This window comes from Bombyx mori, chromosome 5 (genome assembly GCF_030269925.1).
Source record: "Bombyx mori chromosome 5, ASM3026992v2".
Classification (NCBI taxonomy): Eukaryota; Metazoa; Arthropoda; class Insecta; order Lepidoptera; family Bombycidae; genus Bombyx; species Bombyx mori.
The window spans coordinates 5314232-5338057 of record NC_085111.1 but is presented as its reverse complement, the minus strand read 5'-3'; the positions used below and the strand labels follow the sequence as shown (position 1 = coordinate 5338057).

The 23826-nt window shown below is 39.0% G+C and overlaps 1 protein-coding gene across 1 annotated transcript; it reads right to left on the bottom strand.

Annotated features, from left to right (window-relative positions):
• Nucleotides 1–1357: 1357 nt before the first annotated feature.
• On the bottom strand, nt 1358–6679 carry CPG10 (cuticular protein glycine-rich 10). The gene is made up of 4 exons (NM_001173321.1): nt 6397–6679; nt 4567–4639; nt 3199–3523; nt 1358–1744 (listed from the first exon to the last, which is right to left on the bottom strand). The coding sequence occupies exons 1-4, from the start codon at nt 6667–6669 to the stop codon at nt 1741–1743; spliced, it is 675 nt and encodes a 224-aa protein (NP_001166792.1). The 5' UTR covers nt 6670–6679; the 3' UTR covers nt 1358–1740.
• Between the last annotated feature and the right edge of the window lie 17147 nt (nt 6680–23826).

Sequence of the window (23826 nt, the reverse complement as noted above, 5' to 3'; positions counted from 1 at the left end):
TACAAGTCTACAAAAAATGTACCCATCTATACTAATATATAAATCTACAGTGGTTTTTACGGATGTTCCGTTATAACTACTGAACCATGCATCTGCTGGACTTGAAACTTGGTATCCATGTAGAAAATACATGTACTTAATGGATACGCTAATATTTATATGACTGTTGAACTACTTACGCCAGTTGCGGGGGCGTTAATGAAGAGAATCTTTGTGGGGGTGAGAAATAATAATGTTAATTTTAAATGCCCAGCGAAGCGGACGGGTACAGCCTATATTAGAGTGTCAAATTATCTTTATTAGTGTTATTGGTCTGTGATGAAGGTCTTCAACCAGCTGCGCCACTATTTCAGCAGGTCATCCTCTCCCTTTATCTGCCCTTTTTCCTCTGATGGAGCTTCTAATCAAAACTCCACCTTTCTGATACTCAAACTTTGGATGCAAAGTGAAGTATGCCAACACAATGAATTGCTTTTTAGTAATATTTTACCACATATAAAGGACTATGATTGTATTTTATACTTCTATAATCACAAATTTCGCCAAGACTACACTATAAAAATATTAACAAAGACAAACAATTTTTTATCTATTCTCAATTTGACAACAGACGCCAAGAACAAAAGTTTGACAATAAATAGTATGCATGCGTGTGTGCGTCAAATACATGGTATGTAGTGTGTGTAATAAAATAAAATATTAGCATTGTACACTTCTTCTCTATATTCTCTATAAGTGTGGATAATTTCATACTCCTCCGTTCGCGCAATTTTCGTAAAAAGGGATACAAAGTTTTTGCTTCTCTTATTAATATATAGATTGTTACAAATATTTGTAATGATAGTCAAGCTAGCAGATACATTTTGAAATAATGTTTACGAGCAATGACCCAGATGACGCCGGTAGCACTTAACTGAGAGTTTGCTATAAGGAGTCACAAAGGCGTAATCAGTGAACTTGATTTTGTTACGTAGACGCACGTAGAATGTCACGGCCTTTCCGGATTTAGTTGGTACCTAACTGTAGTTCTAATTGGTACCTAACTGCAGTTCTAGTCCACAGAATGAATGCCGTCACCAACCTTGAAATTTAACAATGAGGTCTCCATGATAATTGTTTTAGAAATCATTATAATTTATCACTTTCTTCTCCTTCTGTGGTGAGTTTTGTTTTTTGGAACCTTTTGTCATTTCGCCACGTACCTACAATCTGTGTATTCTAAATTAACAAGTTTTAATTATACGGTTACAATGTAAACATTGGAATATTTTTTTATACTGACGATCAAGAAAATCACAATTACTCAGTTTTTGAAATTTATGCCATAAAATAAAACAAAAATCTTGTTTTTTTTTTTAAAAAAAACTTTATTTGATATCGGCTAAGGATTTAGATGAACAATACATATACATATATTATGCATTTAAGGTTTCATAAAAAATAAGGCTTAGAATTATTGTAAATACATAATTATACAGATTTGAAGTAAAAGATTTTCTTAAATTTTCTTAAATTTGTATACTTTAGTCATCCATACAAATAAAGTATATATATATTTTTGGTAATACATACATACATATTTTACAGGCCTAACTTTATATGTTGTAGTTAGTTATAAACTTGGATAAATAACCTTTAAAACTATTTTGGCGTATAGCGTTGAACGTCCGATTACCGAATTCAATAATAATTCGCAAAGTCACAGGAAACTGTCACTTAGATCTGGCCAAGTTAACGTTTTTACCTGAAAAAAAAAGTATGTATATTACGTGACAACCAAGATGAGGTCTACAATTAAATCGCTATGCAGAAGAGGCCTTTCGTCGTGGAATTGCGGAGACCAGCTCAACATCAAGGAAAATTTCAAAGAATAAACTAAAGTAGGTACGCAAAATCAGATTCCACAACTAATTGAATGTTTAAAAGTAGGTATAGCGCTTGAATTACGGTGTTATTGAAAGCAAATAGCAGTCCGATAAAATCGTAAAAATATATTTGTTTTAATTCTTGCATAAAAACTTCAAATTACTTGTCAAAAGAGTGATTTTTAATTTGTATATTTTGGATACCAAAAGTACCTACGTAATATAGCCACTACATGAGAAGCACAAGCTTTCAAAAAAGCTTTAAAAAAGGATCATCAAGATTGGTACGTTTAGAAATAAATACGAGAGAATGGTTAAAAACAACGTTATTGCAAAATATCTGTCAATTCAGATACGAATTTTTTTTCTTGTATGACTAAATTGTATGAGAATATTTAAAAATTAGAAAATTAGGATTTCCAGTGTTGTGTGTACTAGAAACTGACGTACATACGACTGCCCCACCCTTCAAACCGAAATGCATTACTGCTTCACGGCAGAAATAGGCAGGGTGGTGGTTCTACCCGTGCGGACTCACAAGGGGTCCTATTACTACCATTAAAAAATCTCTGCAAAACACATTCATTAAATAAGCTTTATTGCGAATAATTTAAATACTAAAATTCGGAAAGTATTCTAATTTATTATTTACATAAGATACATATTTAATACAGATATATTTTGACAAATCAGATTGAATTATTCATAGTTTTTACATTAAAACCTGTTTGGTCAGCGAAGAAATTTCACATTTATGCATTTCACAATAAAGTGTGAATTTAAATGTCCGTCTTGCTAGGATCCGCGTACGGATAAAATCATTTTCATTAGAGCAATGCACTTTTCGTAATGTCCATGGTCAGACTTGGGTCAAACTAATCTGTAGTCTTTTTGCTGATATCTTGAATTTAAGTGATGAAACAAATTATTTTTGTAAATTAATAGGTAAGATGTTTCGCTTTGACTCTAATTATAAGGTAAGATTTTTTGTTCCCATCAAACAAAAATTTCGTTGCTTTTTTAACATAATCAGATAATTAGGTTTTCGGTTGGTAGATGATTTTGTATAAAATAAGACGGTGTGATAATTTCACTTTTAACAGTTTAAAGAAGAATCAGGAAGCCAATTCCGTTCATCATTGGGAATTTAAGTCCTTGGATATTTAAATCAAGATATTAAATAGTTAAAAGGGTTAAAAGTTAAATAGTTATAATAGCTTGAGGACATCGGTCCGATACTATTACTCTATCATAAGATAATCTGATTTCTACACGAAGAAGGCGATGTATTAACTTTTTATTTTGTAAATATACAGCAAATATGGTAAATTACCCGTTGGCAGTAGCAATGGCTATAGCGGAACCTTGTCCGCCACCGCAACCGCCCCCACACCCTGTAGGGTATCCATAATTGCCTTGATTACCGCCGTATCCGCCGCCGTGTCCGCCACCCCCACCATATCCGCCGCCGTGTCCGCCGCCCCCACCATATCCGCCGCCCCCACCATATCCACTGCCCCCGCCATATCCACCGCCCCCGCCATAACCACCGCCCCCGCCATAACCACCGCCCCCGCCATATCCACCGCCTCCGCCATATCCACCGCCCCCGCCATATCCACCGCCCCTGTCGTATCCGTGGTGGCCTTTTCTGTAACCTGGAGCAAAAGTCTATGAGTAACTCTATTTATTTGTAACAAAAGAAGTGCGAAAAAGCTAAAGCAAGGTTCATATTTAAAAAACGAGCGTCATGAATCAATCGAAACCCTTCATGAATTTATTATCATTGTATTATTGTAATTTCGAGATCGTCCTCATTTGGCATTCCTTTACGACTTTGACCATGATGGTTTTTTTTGGTTCCTGCTGGCCATGACCAAAGTACTTGTGATGGTAGTGATACCTATAAGCACCATTTCTGCCATAACAGAAGTCGTCGTAGCGCAGGGGATAAGATGCCGGACCATATCGAGCGATTCGACAATGCCGGCGTTTAAATTCCCCAGGCAGGCACTAATTCTTCTAATGCAATACGTACTTAACTAATGTTTACGATGGAAATGTAACATCGTGCAATCTAAATCTCGAAACCCCAAAAAAATAATCTTTGCATAATAACTATACTACTGAGACATATACCTCGAGTTGGGTGACGGCATTCACAATGTGATGTCAATAGGTTCCGGCTTACCCTTCTATTTAACCACGCAACACTAATTCTTTTTGTTTATTCTTTTTTTTACTGGTTACTCGAGCCCTACATCTAGACATCTACAACGTAAATGCGCCACCCACCTTGAGATATAAGGTCTAAGGTCTCAGTATAGTTACAGTGGCTGCCCCACTCTTCAAACCGAAACGCATTACTGCTTCACGGCAGAAATTATAGTTACAGTGGCTGCCCCACTTACTGCTTCACGGCAGAAATAGGCGGGGTGGTGGTACCTGCCCGTGCGGACTCACACGAGGTCCTACCACCAGTAAGCCGGTGGACCGGAAGATCAATGAATTATCTCCCTCCTTGCGTCGTGTTCCTCAGTGCTGATGGTCGTGACCTTTAGGAAGTACTTTTGTTACGTCTATGTTCCTCCATTCTTTCCTGACCTCTCGCAGTGGGCAGCGACATTGACGCTGGAGTCCAATGTCGCCCTAATTTAATCGGATCAGCGATGAACTATCTAAATAATAAATAAAAAAAAACCTTTGAGTCCAAAGAACAAAGTCCGCTTCTGCCTGTTGAGAGTTCGCTTGTTATTCTCTTGGTCTTCAAGTTTCTGTAAGCAAAGTTCTAATAAGAACACATCGAACTTATTACGACTCATTCCCACTCTATATTTAATATTTGAAAATCACAATAATATTTTTTAAGGTACTCAATTATTATTAGACGTATAATGAAAAATGTATTTTATTAAAATTTGTAACCATTCGCTTCCCTTTGATTTATTTGAAGAAGCTGTGAACTTCACTTGAAATTCTTCAACTTTCAAACTTCACATTAATAAAAGAAAAACCTAAAACTAAAAAATTACTACCTAATTACTAATAATAGTCCAGACAAGAAGTAATTTGAAGAAGGAAGTGTAATCACATTGTTGATATCTTTGGATTTATCAAAATCTAGTTCTCTTTAAATTCATAGAGATACCTGTCAGTTGATACACACATCGATGAACACGCTTTTTGCTCACGGTTTTTAATTACGCTTCGAGCTTTAAAACAAAAAGGAGTAAAGCGAAAACAAGTTTTTGTGAGAACAAAAATATGTAACTATTATATTTTTTTGTTTCGTTTAAGTAACCGCATAGTTCTATTCTATTCCTTTTTTTTTAATGGTCTCAAGCTATATGCAACTCTTGTCTCCTACTGCTTCTCCAAATAAGTCTTGTATTATTTCTCTTTTTAATTCCTCGAATACTGATTGCTGCGGACCCAAAAGTCTTTTATAATTACATACATTACATCTTGACTTTCCAATGCAAAAAATAAATTTAAAATAGAAAAATTACGTCTAAAAGTATAAAGTACCTATCAAACTACTACTGTTTTTTTTAAAACTAGTAGTCCCCCGGTAGTCGAAATTCGACTATAATTAATTGAAATTATAACTTTGTACACTATTATGATTCTATTTTCAAAGACTATTATACTTCTATAATCATAGACTTCGCCAAAAATACACTTTAGACAAATATTAATAAAGAAACAATATTTAATCTCTTTCTCAATTTGAGCACAGACTTTAAGCAATAAGAAAAGTTTGACATTAAACAAATAGTGTGCATGCGTGTGTGTGTCAAATACATGGTAGTGTGTGTAATGTTTTCTTTATTGATTTAATGTATCTTTTATGCATTATTTTAAATAAATATTAGCATTGTGCACTTCTTCATTATATTCTCTATAAGTGTGGGAAATTTCATACTCCTCCGTCCACGCAATTTTCGTAAAAAGGGATACAAAGTTTTTGCTTCACGTATTAATATATAGATATTATATAAAAGATGAAGTTAAAAAGAAAAACAAACGAAAACTACGACAAAAACAGGAATAGGATAATTTTGTATTCAAATATATTTTTACGTAGAATTTACTTCTTGTAGCAATTCATTTTTAGTGAGTTTAATTTTTGGCAAAAACTATCTAGTGAGTTTATTTTACAATAAGTTTTAAGGTTTTTGATGCAACCAATAAGTAGATTACGGTATCATAATAATTATTAAGTAACTCAAAACTATTTTATGGCTTAACCTCGTATTTATTATTTTCAATAAATTATTTCGCTGATTGAACATTCCCGTTTTCGTGATCACGGACGGCTAAAATTTAGTATGTAAAAATATTTTTATTAAATCCGCAAAAAACTTAGAAAATAATACACTAAAATTAGAATTTTTCTTACAAATAAATAAGTAGAGATATGTTTATTAAATCTATTTCCCAAAAAAAATTTTTGACCAGTGCCAAAATGCAAGAATAACAAGTTATGTTTATCAAACAAGCCACACACATATTGAAAGATAGTATTTACCTGCACGTAAATAGGTTCAAGATGTCCCTTCAAAGATTTGGCTGAGGGTTCAGGACGGTAGTCTGAAATTTGTGGTTGAGCCAGGAGCACTAGTATGGGGAACTGTCTCGCTCGGTCCGTTACATGAGTTCTAGAATCCCTCGGGGGCGCCAGTACGGGCGCTACGAGAACTACACGCTCGCCTCCATCCAAGGAGTTATCACCATCACCAATAGACGCCGACGCCACAGCCGCCAGCGCCAAGAAGCTCACCACCACTCCACCGTGTCCCATTTTGACAACTGCCGCAGGACTCGCGTAGTCGATCTATTTATACGATGTGTTTTCCAAACGGGCGCGACGTCACCAACCGCCCATATATGAACCAGTCTTCAGGACGTTCACAGAACGAATCGGTCCCACGATGACGTTACTGAGTGATTCTTCACATTGTTTACGATTTTAGATATCAATTTCACGCGTTATTACCGATGTCGAATTATAGTTATTGAGTTGGACGGCCACGATCGTGGTCAGTGTAGCAATTCGCTAGCAAAGATGACTCCGTACATGAGGTCCGGTCATTCCTACAAAACCGGATATCTCAGCGGGCATGGATAAAATAAGTTTAAAGATACATGCTTCTTGTGTTCGTGAGACTATACTAGTTTTTATCTGTACAAGGACAAGAAGCTTTTGTTTTGACGAATATATTCTAGTTTGTTTGATATTAATCTACATTTATAACAAAGAAACCGCATCAATTCTTGTTTGGAACAACCTTTTTTTAAACTAAGTAATTTATTTTCACAATTAATTTAAACAAACAGTTCACGGACCATTAACGAATACTCGCGACGTCCAATACGATCGACGACCCATTTAGTTATAATATAATTATTAAAATATACTTAATAGTAAGTACAATCATAGAGACGTGGCCCACTAGACTACCTCCATGTGAAATGTTGATTTAATTATTGTTCCGGTAATTGTGTCGGTGCACGGTTTAATGGTGAAAAATTTCCAGTAATGCCTTAAGAAAGTCTTGTTATCCAGGTGGATTAAGAGTCTGATTTAAAAAGCAGTCATTCTTGATACGGCGTGTATCACGAGCAAGTTTCTCATTCTGGAGCCCCAATAACTAGTGGATCGTGTTAAGAACATCGCCATGACCCTCCACCAATTATATTATACTTAAAAAAAATTTAAGTGCTAACTGTTTAATAAGGTTTAATAAATATATACATTTTAAAGTATCATATCATAAAGTACCATAAGTATTATCTTGTATCTGGGTATTCTTGTTTCGTATTCTTTTTTCTGGTACTTATCACATAAAAAAAATATTGCGTGATGTAGAGGATTCATTTAAAATATTATAATTAGAAAAAAAAATAAGAATAAATTTTTAGACATATAGTCGTATTTTATATCGGTGACGGAAATTCACTCTTCTATCTTTGGGTGGGAGAGTCTTAATTGCATTGCAGGACGACTGTGTCAGCCTTCAAACCGGAACCCACCGTTGTTTCCGGGCAGAAATATACATTTTTTTGAAGCAATGTGATGTTTTGAGCCACACAGTAAATCGCCGTCCAGAATATTCGTCATAAGAGATCAAGTTAGAATCAATCAAGACAACCACGGTCTTTCCGTTATTTTACGTCCACGCAGCTTATTCTTATTTCCATTCTAACCAAGCTGAATGAGGAGTTATTGTTTTAAGATATGGCGATAATTGAAGACTTTTTTGCAGTTATCTTCCCTCTAATTTCCCAGGAGCAGGAAAAGAACATCCGCAACTCTGACTGAACTGATCAAACGCACAGACTAGGCAAAAGAGCTCTTATTATCATATATTGAATGTTCAATTTTGGCGGACGAAAAAACACGTTAATTTTGACTCAGATGTTTTCAGTCACAGTTGCCAGTCCCACTTTGATCGTATTTCATCATTTAGTTTCATTATGAATCTAATATTGAACGCCGTTTGTTAGTATACATTCTTCTCCTTCTTCTTCATCCTAGCGGTTTTTCTGTCTAATGCTAGGTCCGCTTTCCTACTTAAACTCCTCCACTTTGCTTGGTCTCCGCATTCTCGCTCACGACTCGGTCGTGCGCGGACGTGCTTTCCGATCCGTGGCCCGCTTGCGAGCTGCGTCTCTGAACTCACAGTTGTGCTCGACAGTGTAGTGACCGTGAATACATCGTGCTTACAATTCGGTAGTGCGGACGTGCCGATCCGTTGGTCGCTTGCGATTTGCGTCTCGGAGTCCATTTTTGTGCGCTAAAGTTTTGTAACCGCGAACCCACCCTTTACCAACTGCCTTTTTCAAGGCAAAACCAATCGCTACGATCAGGCTTCCTGTGGCACTCACAGGCTAGCGATTTCCTAACCTTTCCCAAAACAACAGTCTTTTTCAAGACTAGACCCCCGCTCGCGATTCTGCCTGCTGTAGCACTATACAGCCCGAGCGGGTTCCTTTCCTTTTCCCCGCTGATTGCCGTTTTCACGGCATAGGCATTCCCCCCCCCTGCTCCTTGCTGTCCTGCAGCACAGGGGGGTTACAAATCCTATCCGGGGCCTCGCCTTTCGGCGAGTTCAACAAAAGTCCCGGGGCCGCCCCCCCCGGGCAAGAAGACCGAAGATGAGCGAAGATTTTGTGTGTGACAGTGAAAGTGCTAGGGACATTGTCGGGTTCCTCCGGGATAGGTACCCGTCAATTAGGGCCGAGTATCTCAGCTATAGGGCCGCTCGTGGCAATCCCTCCCCCCCCGCGTCCGTCGCCGCGTTTCTCAACCGTGCCTCGGAGGCACGCCGCGCGCCCCCCGCCGCCGCGTCAAGTTCGAGCGCACGTTCCCACGATGCGGCTCACATAGCGCCTAACGCTACCCCCACCCCCGCGCCCGCGTCGTTTACGTCATCGCGCGCTTCGTCCGTCGCGACCTCGATCGTTTCGAGTTCAGGCTCCGATACCGAATCGGAGATGGATTTCGAATCCGCGTCAAGCCCTCAGCCTGGAACTTCGGATGGGTTCCAAACCGTAACGCGCGGCAAAAAGCGTACTCGCGCCGTGGAGTCCCGGAGCTCCACGACGAAACAGACTAAATCCGCGACCGCCTCTCGACCAAAAGTAGTAGTTACACCGGAGTCGGACTCCGCGCGCCGCGTAACCCCACCGCCGCGTCCCAAGCCCGCGCCCGCTCCCAAAGTAGCTGCCCCGCCCCCGCTGATACTTCAAGAGAAGACAGCGTGGAATCGCGTGTCCCAGGCCCTTCAGGCAAATAAAATTAACTACACCCATGCGCGTAACGTCGCGCATGGGATTCAGATCAAGGTCGCAACGCCGGGCGACCATAGGGCCCTCTCAGCATACCTCCGAAAGGAGAACATAGGTTTCCACACCTATGCTCTTCAGGAGGACCGCGAGCTCCGCGTAGTAGTACGCGGAGTCCCCAAGGAGTTGGACATAGACTATGTCAAGGAGGATCTGACCGCTCAGGCCCTCCCGATAGTTAGTGTGCACCGGATGCACAGCGAGCGGGGCAAACAGCCCTATAATATGATACTCGTGGCGTTAGAACCCACCCCGGAGGCCAAAAAGAAGATCGCATGTCTCACGACAATTTGCGGCCTATCCGGGATCTCGATCGAAGCCCCCCATAAGCGTGGCACTCCCGGGCAGTGCTACAGATGTCAGCTTTACGGCCACTCGGCTCGTAATTGCCACGCGCGCCCCCGCTGCGTAAAGTGCCTCGGCGACCACGCCACACTAGATTGCTCGCGTGTTAGGGAAACCGCGACAGAACCTCCAAGCTGTGTCCTATGCCTTAAGCAAGGGCACCCCGCGAACTACCGTGGATGTCCTAGGGCTCCGCGAAAACGTCCGACCCACCCAGCCCCCCGAACCGTCGGCCCAAAGACTTCGGCGCCTTCAGTGCCGAAACCCGCCTTCGTGCCGGCTGCAGTTCCCACGGTGTCGGCGTGGAAAAAACCGCTGCCGTATACGAAGGCGGGAACGGAAACCGCACCCCCGCCCCCGCTCGTGACACGCCCCGCGCCCCAGCCCCTGCTCGCACCTCGCCCCGCGCCCGCGTTCCGTCCCCCGCAACCCTCTGCCGCCAACGACTTCGCGCTCGTGCGTGACTTCGTCACCGCGGTCAACTTCGACCGTCTGCGATCGTTCGCTGACGCTATCCGTAGGTCGGTAACCCCCGAACAGCGGCTCGCGGCCGCTTTCGATCACATGGACGTTTACGAGTCCGTGTCGCGTACGTTATAAAATCTCTACCGGTAACCAATGGCGCAAAAAGGTAGAGAAAAACCGTATTCCCTTACGTTAGCATTCTACAATGCTAACGGACTCGCGCGGCAACGCGATCAAATTTTCGAATTCCTCCGCGATAATCTTGTAGATATTCTATTAGTGCAGGAAACCTGTCTGAAGCCCTCGCTTCGCGACCCGAAAGTCGCGAATTACGTCATGGTTAGGAATGACAGACTCACCGCCTCCAAAGGCGGGACTGCCATTTACTATAGGCGGGCCCTGCACGTTGTCCCTCTCGATACTCCCTCGCTCTCACATATCGAGGCGTCAGTGTGCCGTATCTCGCTGACGGGACACCAGCCGATCGTCATCGCATCCGTTTATCTCCCCCCGGACAAGCCCCTTCTGAGCAGTGACATCGAGTCACTGATCGGCATGGGAGACTCCGTCATCCTGGCAGGCGATTTAAATTGCCACCACACTAGGTGGAACTGCCATCGTACTAACGTTAACGGTAGGCGTCTCGACGCGTTTATAGACGACCTCACCTTTGAAATAGTCGGTCCCCCAACTCCAACATGTTATCCGTATAACATCGCGCTCCGTCCGAGCACTATAGACCTGGCATTGCTTAGGAACGTAACTCTGCGCTTGCGTTCCATCGAAGCAATGTCAGAGCTCGACTCAGACCACCGACCTGTCGTTATGCAGCTCGGTCGCCCCCACAACCCAGTCACTGTTACGAGGACCATGGTGGATTGGAATAAGCTGGGCACGTGCCTAGCCGACACCGCTCCGCCAATCCTCCCTTACGGCCCGGATTCGAATCTATCCCCCGAGGACACCGTCGAATCCATAAACATCATTACCGATCACATATCTTCCGCGATCATTAGATCTTCTAAAGAAGTCGATGTGGAGGACAGCTTCCACCGCATCAGACTGTCCCCCGATCTTAGGAATCTCTTAAGAGTTAGGAACGCGGCAATCCGGGCCTACGATCGTCTTCCCAGGCATTCAAACCGGATTCGGATGCGTCGTCTACAACGCGAAGTCCACTCCCGCTTAAGCGACGCGCGTAACGATAATTGGCATAGTTATTTAGAGCAACTCGCGCCCTCCCACCAAGCATACTGGCGACTAGCTAGGACTCTCAAATCCGAAACTACCGCTACTATGCCTCCCCTCGTACGCCCTTCAGGCCAACCACCGGCATTCGATGACGATGACAAGGCTGAGCTGCTGGCCGATGCACTGCAAGAGCAGTGCACCACCAGCACTCAACACGCGGACCCCGAACACACCGAGTTAGTCGACAGGGAGGTCGAGCGCAGAGCTTCCCTGCCGCCCTCGGACGCGTTACCCCCCATTACCACTGACGAAGTTAGAGACGCGATCCACAACCTACAACCTAGGAAGGCACCCGGCTCCGACGGCATCCACAACCGCGCGCTTAAACTCTTGCCAGTCCAACTGATAGCAATGTTGGCTACAATTTTAAATGCCGCTATGACGCACTGCATCTTTCCCGCGGTGTGGAAAGAAGCGGACGTTATCGGTATACATAAGCCGGGCAAACCGACAAACGAAACTTCTAGTTACCGTCCGATTAGTCTCCTCTCGACGATAGGAAAAATTTACGAACGGCTCCTTAGGAAACGCCTCTGGGATTTTGTTACCGCGAACAAAATTCTCATAGACGAACAGTTCGGATTCCGCTCAAAACACTCGTGCGTACAACAAGTGCACCGCCTCACGGAGCACATTCTGATAGGACTAAATAGGCGTAAACAAATCCCGACCGGCGCCCTCTTCTTCGACATCGCGAAGGCGTTCGACAAAGTCTGGCACAACGGTTTAATTTATAAACTGTACAACATGGGAGTGCCAGACAGACTCGTGCTCATCATACGAGACTTCTTGTCGAACCGATCGTTTCGATATCGAGTAGAGGGAACTCGTTCTCGTCCCCGTCAACTGACCGCCGGAGTCCCGCAAGGCTCCGCGCTCTCCCCGTTATTATTTAGTTTGTATATCAATGATATACCCCGGTCTCCGGAGACCCATCTAGCGCTCTTCGCCGATGACACGGCTATCTACTACTCGTGTAGGAAGATGTCGCTGCTTCATCGGCGACTCCAGATCGCAGTAGCCACCCTGGGACAGTGGTTCCGGAAGTGGCGAATAGACATCAACCCCACGAAAAGCGCAGCGGTGCTCTTCAAAAGGGGTCGCCCTCCGAACATCACTTCGAGCATCCCACTCCGTAGTAGGCGCGCAAACACCTCCGCCGTTAGTCCCATCACTCTCTTTGGCCAGCCCATTCCGTGGGTCTCGAAGGTCAAATATCTAGGCGTCACCCTCGACAGAGGGATGACATTCCGTCCCCATATAAAAACGGTACGCGACCGCGCCGCGTTTATTCTAGGACGACTCTATCCAATGCTTTGTAGTCGAAGCAAACTGTCCCTCCGTAATAAGGTAACTCTCTACAAAACTTGTATACGCCCCGTCATGACGTATGCAAGCGTAGTGTTCGCTCACGCAGCCCGCACCCACTTGAAATCCCTTCAGGTTATTCAATCACGATTCTGCAGGATAGCCGTCGGAGCGCCTTGGTTCCTTAGGAATGTGGATCTCCACGACGACCTGGAGCTCGACTCTTTTAGTAAGTATCTACAGTCGGCATCGCTGCGCCATTTTGAGAAGGCGGCACGACATGAGAACCCTCTCATCGTAGCCGCTGGAAATTACATACCCGACCCAGTAGACCGAATGGTAAACCGTCGACGTCGCCCAAAGCACGTCATTACGGATCCTCCTGATCCATTAACGGTGCTTTTAGGCACCACAAGCACCGGTCACCGTCCTCGTCGAACCCGTCGCTTGCGACGAAGGGCTCGACGAGCGAACTAACCCATAGACACAGCCCACTGAGTTTCTCGCCGGATCTTCTCAGTGGGTCGCGTTTCCGATCCGGTGGTAGATTCTGCGAAGCACTGCTCTTGCTAGGGTCAGTGTTAGCAACTCTCCGGTTGAGCCCCGCGAGCTCACCTACTAACGTTAGGGTGAAGCTGAAATAGCCTCTCAAGGCTATCAGCATAGGTAGGAAAAAAAAAAAAAAAAAAAAAAAAAAAAAAAAAAAAAAAAAAAAAAAAAAAAAAAAAAAAAAAAAAAAAAAAAAAAAAAAAAAAAAAAAAATTGGTCTCCGGTATCCCTCTGGGTGAGTTTATTCTTTTTTATTTTTTATTGCTTAGATGGGCGGACGAGCTCACAGCCCACCTGGTGTTAAGTGGTTACAGGAGCCTATCTACGACGTAAATGCGCCAGCCACCTTGAGATATAAGTTCTAAGGTCTCAAGTATAGTTATAACGGCTGCCCCACCCTTCAAACGGAAACGCGTTGCTGATTCACGGGAGAAATAGGCAGGGTGGTGGTACCTACTCGCGCGGACTCACAAGAGGTCCTACCACCAATAAAAATTCTCCTCCAGTGTACATTAATATAAAATAATTTTAATCAGCAAATAATTAGATAATTTAAAAATTAAATTTGAAAAACCATTTAAGTATCAGTAGTAGTAAAACAAAGTTCTATTTAATTTAATTAATTATTATTCATCCGAAGAAATTACTATCTGAAAACCATTAACAGCGCATCAGGCATCTGACAATATTTATCATTATTATCTCGTCACTGAAACAACATAAAAAATGGGTAATATCATATCAACTAACAGCTGATTACAGTTGCACGACGATCTATCATTATCCAGCCTCGTAATCAGAAACGGCAATTGATAATTAATTGAAGGCATGTATTCCGCGAATCTGGAAAAGGTTATTTACCAAGACGTCTATATATATACGTACGAGGAAAATTTTAAGCGCAACGGAACAATAAACATTGTTTTTTTGTTTTCGAAATCCGGTTGGATGAAGCTATTAAGAATTTTGTAGTGTTTTAATTGAATTCAAACGTAAATTACACGGATTTACCCAGTACTTAAAACGTTTTGAATTGTTCAATAAATAGTTCGAGAGCAAATGTGTGCCGAATACTTGTGATTTATTTAAATAAACTTGTGCTTGCCATAAGTACCTGTCAAAATGAGATGTGTTTTTTAAGAATACCATTATTAAGATTAAGTAGATTACGTATTATTTTTGATATATTTTCCACCCTCTAAATGACTGAAATTCAAATAAGGTTTTTTTACTCAGCGTAAAGTCGAATTGTTTTCAAATTAACTGTACAGCTTTGACGAAAATCACTCAGATAGTTACCTTGATTTTAGTGGAAAGAAACAGAGTAAATAATTGGAAAAACTTGTTCCATTGCCTATTTTCGGAGGATAATTTCTATTTCTTCATCAAAAAAATTTAAAATAGTTTCAAAATAAAAACAGGTTTTTTGCTGTAGAGAATGAGCAATAAAAACGTTTTTGACATTTCAAACAATATGCGTGCGATTCTTTAGGGAATCTGTGCATGATACATTTGAATTTACAATTTACACATTAACTTTAATTTTCGATGAAAATAAAAATAAAATGCATACGTTGACAAGCCTGAAGACCAACAGATGAAAAATACTATGTCGTTTTTAATTACTTCAAGTACATAATATAACTGTATTATATTTACGCCGTTAATAGGTGTTCATTCTTCCACGATTGCGACATCACAGATAACTAACTATACAATAGTAAAGTTGTTACAGATTATTTAGATTTTCTTTATAACTTGATATTATTAATTATAATAATATTTGCTACAGGGGTTTAACTATTCTCACTTTAGTTTGAGAAAGTCCAGCTTAAGTCAACTTTTTAGAGTAAATTTAGTGATGATATGGAAACTCGTGTGCCCGCACACTCCTTATTTCTGCCGTATAGCAGTAATATGTTTTGGTCCAAAGATGGGGCAGCCGTAGTACTGTACATGCGCGTGTATTGTCCCCTTTAGCTCAGCCTTGCCGTGTCTTCGACGCGATCAGAGGACAAGACTTGTCGTAGCTGACCGTTGTGGCTACGAGGCCTTTTTTTATTGCTTAGATGTGATATGTCACAGCCCACCTGGTGTTAAGTGGTTACTGGAGCCCATAGACATCTACAACGTAAATGCGTCACACACCTTAAGACATAAGTTCTAAGGTCTCAGTATAGTTACAACGGCTGCCCCACCCTTCAAACCGAAACGTATTACTGCTTCACGGCAGAAATTGGCGGGGTGGTGGTACCTACCCGTGCGGACTCACAAGAGGTCCTACCACTAGTAGAACCTTGGCACTAGCGAGTCCACCATCTCGCGGAAGAACTGAAGAGCTATTCTTCCCTCTAGACACTCGTCACTCGTCTAGCTCCGGCCCCTGTGAGGAGACAGTCTCCTTCCAGTAATGGACAAGTTACGACTTGGGAGGGTCGAGGCTGCCCCGCATAATAACTCTAGCACGCGCACTAGATGAGGACAATGGATCGTTGCGTTAGCGGCTGTGGTGTACGTTACCGGACGTACAGTGGAATAATAACCCGGTCGACGATATATCGCATTCCGACTCGAAAGGCTGGCTCTCACCCAGCGGGGTAACGTCAACGTTGTTTACATAAATAAGTATATAAATGAATTGCTGTTCGTTAGTCTCGCTACAACTCGAAAACGGCTGGATCGATTTGGCTAATTTTAGTCTTGAATTATTTATGGAAGTCCAGAGAAGGTTTAAAAGGTAGATAAATATGAAAATGCTCGGAATTTTTTTTTATTTTTTTTATTGCTTAGGTGGATGGACGAGCTCACAGCCCACCTGGTGTTAAGTGGTTACTGGAGCCCATAGACATCTACAACGTAAATGCGCCACCCACCTAGAAAATAAATTAAATAAAATTAAATAAAAATAAATAAATTAAATAAAAATAATAATTTAATAAAAATAATAATTTAAATTAAATAAAAATAAAAATAATAATTTATTTATAGTTTTCCCTTTGATGTGTCCCCCGTCGGACGGATTCCTTTTGTTTGTCTTAAGTTTATTTTATACAAAAGTTTAGGTCTTTTATTTATCGATTGAGGCACTACGAAGTCTGCCGGGTCAGCTAGTATTATATTTAAAATAATTATTGATAAATTATCGAAAATGAAAACGGATATGATGGCACAATAATGGTTTCTATTATGAAAAATATATCAACGAATATGAAACGATAAGAGTAAATACTTGCTGATTTATGTAATTTTTCCACTCTGTTATTAATTATGAATTAAAAACACATTAGAAATACCTATATATTAGCACTTCTAACATCTTATTCAATTACTATTATCAAAATGTCGCCTGATTGGTTTGATAGGTGTTCCGATGACTATGCGTGGTGGAAACATACACAAGTACATTTAAAAACATATACAAGACAAAATCAAGTACAGTTATGATGCCAATTGTCTGCAGCAAAAGCATGCCTGTGACATTTGTAGGCAGCGGCTTGGCTCTGCCCCTGGCATTGCTGAAGTCCATGGGCGACGGTAACCACTCACCATCAGGTGGGCCGTATGCTCGTCTGCCTACAAGGGCAATAAAAAAAAAAAAACATTTACTGGTGGACAGAGTGTCTTTCAGTTGGCACAAGTAGATCTGACCCACCACCCTACTAATTTTGTTCGAATGTAATAAAGCGTTCTGGTTTGAAGAGTGCGACAACCGTTACAATATACAGTTGAGATTTAGAGCTCACGTAAATCTTCTGCCCAGACAGTAATTCCAGCATATAAATAAAATAATCAGTAAATACGTATTTATTTCAAGCATTGACTACATTGCATGAAATACCTGTTATAATTTAGAGTAATGAGAGTTTTGAATATAATGATAGTTTTTACTAAGTTATAGAATTTCGTTAGATGTGCTTTCTAATAGAATAATTATAATAATATAACTCTTTATTTAACACCACATGTACAGAGTAAGCATAGGTATAAAACAAATAACAGACGGTGACATAAATTGGCGGCATTATCGCTGAAAGCGATCTCTTCCAGGCAACCTTAAAGGGAGAAGAATAAACAAACTGGACGGTGCTATATCTTAATAAACTTACATAAAAATATATACTTATATACACAGGTGAAAAAAAAAATACAATAATAAAAAAAATAGGTTAATAGGTGGGTCTAGAAATGAATAGCGATATTTTGAACACGTGGCCTTAAGGATAGCGCGTCTGGAGTATGGAGCGATGCCTCTGTGCTATTGTTCAAATCCCACTGATGAACACGTACCGATTGTTTTAATTATGTAGTATCCTTTTTATGTATTTATTGCTGAGATGGGTGGACGAGCTTACAGCCCACCTGGTGTTAGGTGGTTACTGGAGTCCATAGACATATACATCGTTAATGCGCCACCCACCTTGAGATATAAGTTCTAAGGTATAGTTACAACGGCTGCCCCGCCCATCAAACCGAAACGCATTACTGCTTCACGGCAGAAATAGGCAGTACCACCGCACAGCCGTGCGGACTCGTAAGAGGTCCTACCACCAGTAATTACGCAAATTATAATTTTGCGGGTTTCATTTTTATTACTCGATTTTATTCCTTCACCGTGGAAGTTAATCGTGAACATTTGTTAAGTACGTATTTCATTAGAAAAATTGGTACCCGCCTGCGGGATTCCAATACAGTTGCATCGCAAGATACGAATGCACCGGGCGTCTTATTCTTTAGGCCACGACGACTTCAAATACGTAGTTAAATAATATTCACGAATGACTTTCATGATGAAGGAGTAATAGCGTGTAAGAAAAATCGAACACGCAAAAATATGATTCGCATAATAATTGAGACAATAATTGAGATATATACCTCAGGTTTTTCTGTCACAAACAGGGGACGTCTCATTGCATCTATTAATATCCCGGTACACAAACATTTTACCAATACCAAGCGTATGGAGAGTTTAAAAAATTGAATTTGGCTCCACCTACTTTGTGTAATGCAATCACAGCGATTCGGTTCTCTTTATCACCCCACTCCATTTTAATATCGCAAAATATTGTACAATGTATTGGCGCCAAAATGAAAAAACTCAATGAGCAATCATATAAAAATGACAGATTCCAAATTCAAATGTAATATTTTGTTTATTTTTAATTGTAACAGTATTTATGGCCAGACTAAGTAAGTAATAAATGTAATATTCTGTTCTTTTTGTAAAAATTTAATTATTCGAAGGTCATAATAAGTTGTGAAATAAACGGGGGATAGTTACAAATTATTTCAATATAATGTAATTTATTTAACAATCTGTTTGAATACTTTAGTGGTATATCGTATATTGGCGGACTTAATGCTTCAGACATTATCTAACTGTCAACGAAGTTTTATACAGAAAATAACGTAGAAGTGGGGGGGCATCGGGTGAATAATTAAAGAAAAATAGATGGTATAGGATGTACTAACATTGCTAATTAATAACATACGCTTAATAATAAGAATAACAGAACAATCAAAATAAAAGCAAACCGACACTAAAAATAAAGTAATTTAAATAAAAATACATATTCATGACAGTTATACTTCTGGATGGTGTTTATTAATTACAAGGATGCGCTCACGTGAGCGTGGTTAATAAATCCGTACAGTGAATTATTTAGCAGACCTTATTTTACTTAGAAAGATTAACAATTATAATTGCACACGCAATGGTATTCAGTTTGTAGATCGTTAACAATAACTCAACATCCTCATTGAGTTGATCATTAAGATTGGAAACGAGTTAGTTGTTCATAATTTAAAAAATTAAGTAAGTTAGCGTCGAAATAAAAAAAAGTTCCACCATTTTAAATATTTTTGATGAGTGACAAAATGGCGTCAGTTCTTTTTTATTAGTTGTGACAATGTGAATTTATTTCTTTGTGATTGCTATTTTTGTGAAAGAGCAACGGTAACAACATACGTAAGAACGGTAACAACACATAAACGAAGTAACAAAATTCAAAAGAATCATGACGTTTTATTTTGTACAGCTTAATAAGATATTCCATTTTCGACTATAAAGAGTGTTTTTATAATCGAAGATCGACTCGAGGATATGAAAATTTGATATGTATCTACAATACAACTACGGTATTAAAGTACTTATAAAAAGCATGATGTAGATGAGCAATCTTCGACCTTGTATCAAATAGAATCGATTTAATACAAACAATACCAACAACAATGTTGATGTCATTTTATAAGACATTATTACAGCTTATAATCCTGCAAGAAATTATTGAAGATTATGTATGAAATTTAATTGATCCTCTATATAACCTTCTTTATGCACCTACGTACATAGTGAGTTAGATTGTTTACATAAGTAATGTATTATTACGAAAGTAAAAAGTGTAATTATAGTATTGTATCTTTTAAATAAAAAATGATCGCACATTGCTACAGAGTACTATCTTGAATTGCCTACAAAAGTTCTAATCAAGTAAATATGATGCACAGTTTAAAATTTGATATAAAGCAATCGAAATCTTTTAATAAATATTAATAACGAAACTTTAAAGATTACGAATAAAACGAAGGTCTAATTAAAAAAAAAACGCGTTTTATTTTATTCATTTTATACTATTAAACTATAACAACATCTACTTAATGTGAAAATTTTGATCATCAAACTATTTCATCTACCTAATGAAGTTACAAGACATATATACCTATATCTAGTATCATGTTAATCCACATTGGGCCGAAAGTTAGAGCACCTAGTAATAGTAAATTCAAAAATGTTCTTCCTGCACTGTACTTAACTTATAGGTTATCCAAGAGATAGACATCTGTTATAAAATACTTGACTGAGGCTTTGGCCTTATGCTTCAAGTAACTAAGGGCATTCAAGTTGTCGTATCTACAAGTAGTACCCCTGCTAAGCCAGCAAAATTATTAATTAGTCTTCTTGTGACAGCAACGTTACAATAAAATAAATCCCACGTCACTTTTATTACAAAATAAGCGAAACATTATCAATTGTGTGTTCATTTTTATTATTATTAACAACAATAATGATGTATATTCATCGATTTACAACGACAATATGATACGGGAAAAAAAACCCAAAAAATCAGCAATTCAATTTTATTCTCACTGATTATGATTTATCAAAAATATTTGTGAAGAAACATTATTTTCAATATAATAATTAAGGGAACGTAAATTATGGAAATAAACGGAAAATTCCTAGGAAGATCCACGCAAAACTGTAGAATCCTTTTAAGTTTTTACTCAAGCGACGGAATGGACCACATACACACAGAAAATAAATCATTAAATTTGGCTAGACCGATTAGAAGAAGATCAGTGATAAGGACACGAACTATTAAAAAAAAAAATGTGTATACGAAAATCCAAATCACTCTAAATCTACCAACATAATATGGAAACATAAAACGAATTAATAACATCAAATAAAAACTAAAACAGGATATGGCTTGATTGAAGTTCTTAATTTTTTACAATACTTCAATGGTAATAATACTTGGCATTAAGAATATCCAATTTGTCAATTATTAAATTTTTTGTTTCGTTGTCTTCTAAAACCGTTTTGTTTTTTTGTGTTTTATTGCTAATGAAATTTCGTAGGTTTTCAATCTTCTACGTTTTTTCAAGTTTCTGCGAACAAAATTTAAACATTCGCTGTTATTTGCTTCCGAACTAGAAGAAGTGTAACTAACATTAGACAGGTTCTTACGCATAAAAAATATAATGAATATATTTAGATATGTCAGGGTTGTTAAATACACTATTATTTGAAAATATAAAATAAAAAAAATATAATTCGAAATGTTATAATTGCGAGAACCGTAGTTCGTAACATAGTTCTGAAGCTACCTGCCAGAAGACCACTATTCTACCTTTCCTTGGATGTCATAAATAAAAATCTAACCAGTTTACCGAAGAATGAGCCGCATTTTCTAAGTACCAGCTACCCACTGCCATACCTATTTCTGCCGCAATACAATAATGAGTTCCAGTTTGAAGTGTGGATCAGCCGTTACATAATATAATTGAGAATTCAACCTCGAGTCTCGAGGTAGCTGGTCTTGTGAACCCGCACGAGTAGGTACCACGATCCTACCCATTTCTGCCGCGACGCAGTAATGCGTTTCGATTTGGAGGGGGGCAGCCGTTTTACTTACTGTAAAAACTAAGATTTAGATCTCATGTTTCAGATGCCGACGCATTAGCGTGGTTAACCACTTAACATCAGGCGGTCTGTGAGTTTGCTTACTTATTGTAGACCTTTTTTCTCGAACATATAATATGTGAACTTGTTTTAACACAGAAATATCCTATTGAACTATAAAAATAATAATAGGTCTTTACCCCTGATGTTGCCGTTTTACAATATTGGCCATTTGAAAATCGAAATTCAAACGATTATTATTTCAAATATATCAAATTCTATTTTCAAATTATTCAGTCATTTGAGAAAATTACATTAGCTTTCTCTACACTAAGCGGCAAGTTCATAGGTAAATACTTAAATCAACCTCGACTATGCAATGGAAGGATACTGGCTGTGAAAAAGCTAATGAATAAAATCAATGTGTTTTTGTAAAACAAAACGTGCCATGTTTTTATTCCAAAATCGCGTGACGAAATAATTGTGTATTTTTATGTGCACGTGATTTGAAAGTTTGAAATATTTTTAATTGGGTAGGCATGATATTGCTTTGTGTTGAGTATCACTGTTAGTTTGGAAATTAGGTATAATGGTATAATTTAAATATAGTCTTTTTTATTATTCTTGTACACAAACGAGCGTATGGCCCATCTGATGGCAAGCAGCTAGCGTGGTTCTTGCACGTCAACAATACCAGAGGCACAGCCAAGCATACCATACATCAAAATAAAATAAAATACTGATAACTTTAAATTCAAAGTAAAAGACGGCCAACAAAATTAAATTTATTAAACTATATAAGATTAACTATAGATAATAGATAATGATTATGCTTTATCCATACTGTTGATTTATTCTGTGTATGTAAGTATATTGGAATATAAGTCATATAGTGATTTCATATTATATTTAACGGTATTTATCTATTTATTATATCTATGTATGTATGTATGTATTTATTTTCTTTAATAATGAATTATCAATACTACACCACAACATACCTGCTGTATCTTTATTTGTCCAGAATTTCGGGTAATTAAATCGCTTTTAGCGATAAGACCGCCTATTGTACAAACGTATCTGCTTGTTGACTGCTTTCTAATGCTAACTGTGTTTTGATGTGCAATAAAGTATGTCCTCTTTCTCTCTCTCTCTCTCTCTCTCTAAGATAACTTAGGAAAACCGGTAATGTACTTACTTGCACATAAATGGGTTGGACATCACTACTTGTATAAGTTTCTTCGTTGTTACCGGCATTTCCGCTCGTAGCCAAAACCATCAGTATTGGAAAGTTCTTGGCAGTCTCAACAACGCGAGACCCCTTATGTCTTTTTACGGCTGTAGGTGGTGCAAGTAAAGGGGCTATTAAAACCACCTTCGTTTCACTTTCTTCATCAGCATTGATCACAATCAAATGAACTATAGCCAATACGATTGTAACTTCAAATATAATACCAAGTTTCATCGCGTCTATTACTAAATGTTATGGGTAAAGCTTTAAGCCTTTATTTATATAAATGCATCTCGATAACGATCACGATTTTTCAAATTGACGGACAACAAGAATAATTTATGATTAAGCGTTAACATGTAATTAGAGAATTGATATTTTAAAATCACCTTCGATTTTTTTAATCATCTGTGAATAATAGGAATTTATTGATGGTCATACAATAGTTTTTCTTTTAAATACGTACATTTATAATAGTAATTCATTACGGTAATTTTGCAAGGGATTACGTCATTCAGAAGTAGATAGTTAAAATAGCTTATAAAGCAGTAAAATTTACATAAGAAGAAAATCTTAATTCAAGATGCATTATCAACCGTATCCGCGGGTGATAAAGTTGTTTTTATATTCCTCTGTCGGCTGACATGCGACGATTCGGCTTGAAAGTCATTAAAAGTTACATGAAGAATGGTAAAAAACACTCACAAACTCAAAACGCTACTACAAGCTCAGGAACAAATTCTATATTTATTTTAGAAAGTTTAAAAAGCAAAGAACAA

Excerpts from the sequence above, each read along its gene's own strand:
- CPG10 (NM_001173321.1), bottom strand. The coding sequence starts at position 6,669 with ATGGGACACGGTGGAGTGGTGGTGAGCTTCTTGGCGCTGGCGGCTGTG. Across the intron at positions 4,640-6,396 it reads TTGAACCTATTTACGTGCAG|AAACTTGAAGACCAAGAGAA; the intron begins GTAAATACTATC and ends CTTTGCTTACAG. Across the intron at positions 3,524-4,566 it reads TTTGTTCTTTGGACTCAAAG|GTTACAGAAAAGGCCACCAC; the intron begins GTTTTTTTTTAT and ends CTTTTGCTCCAG.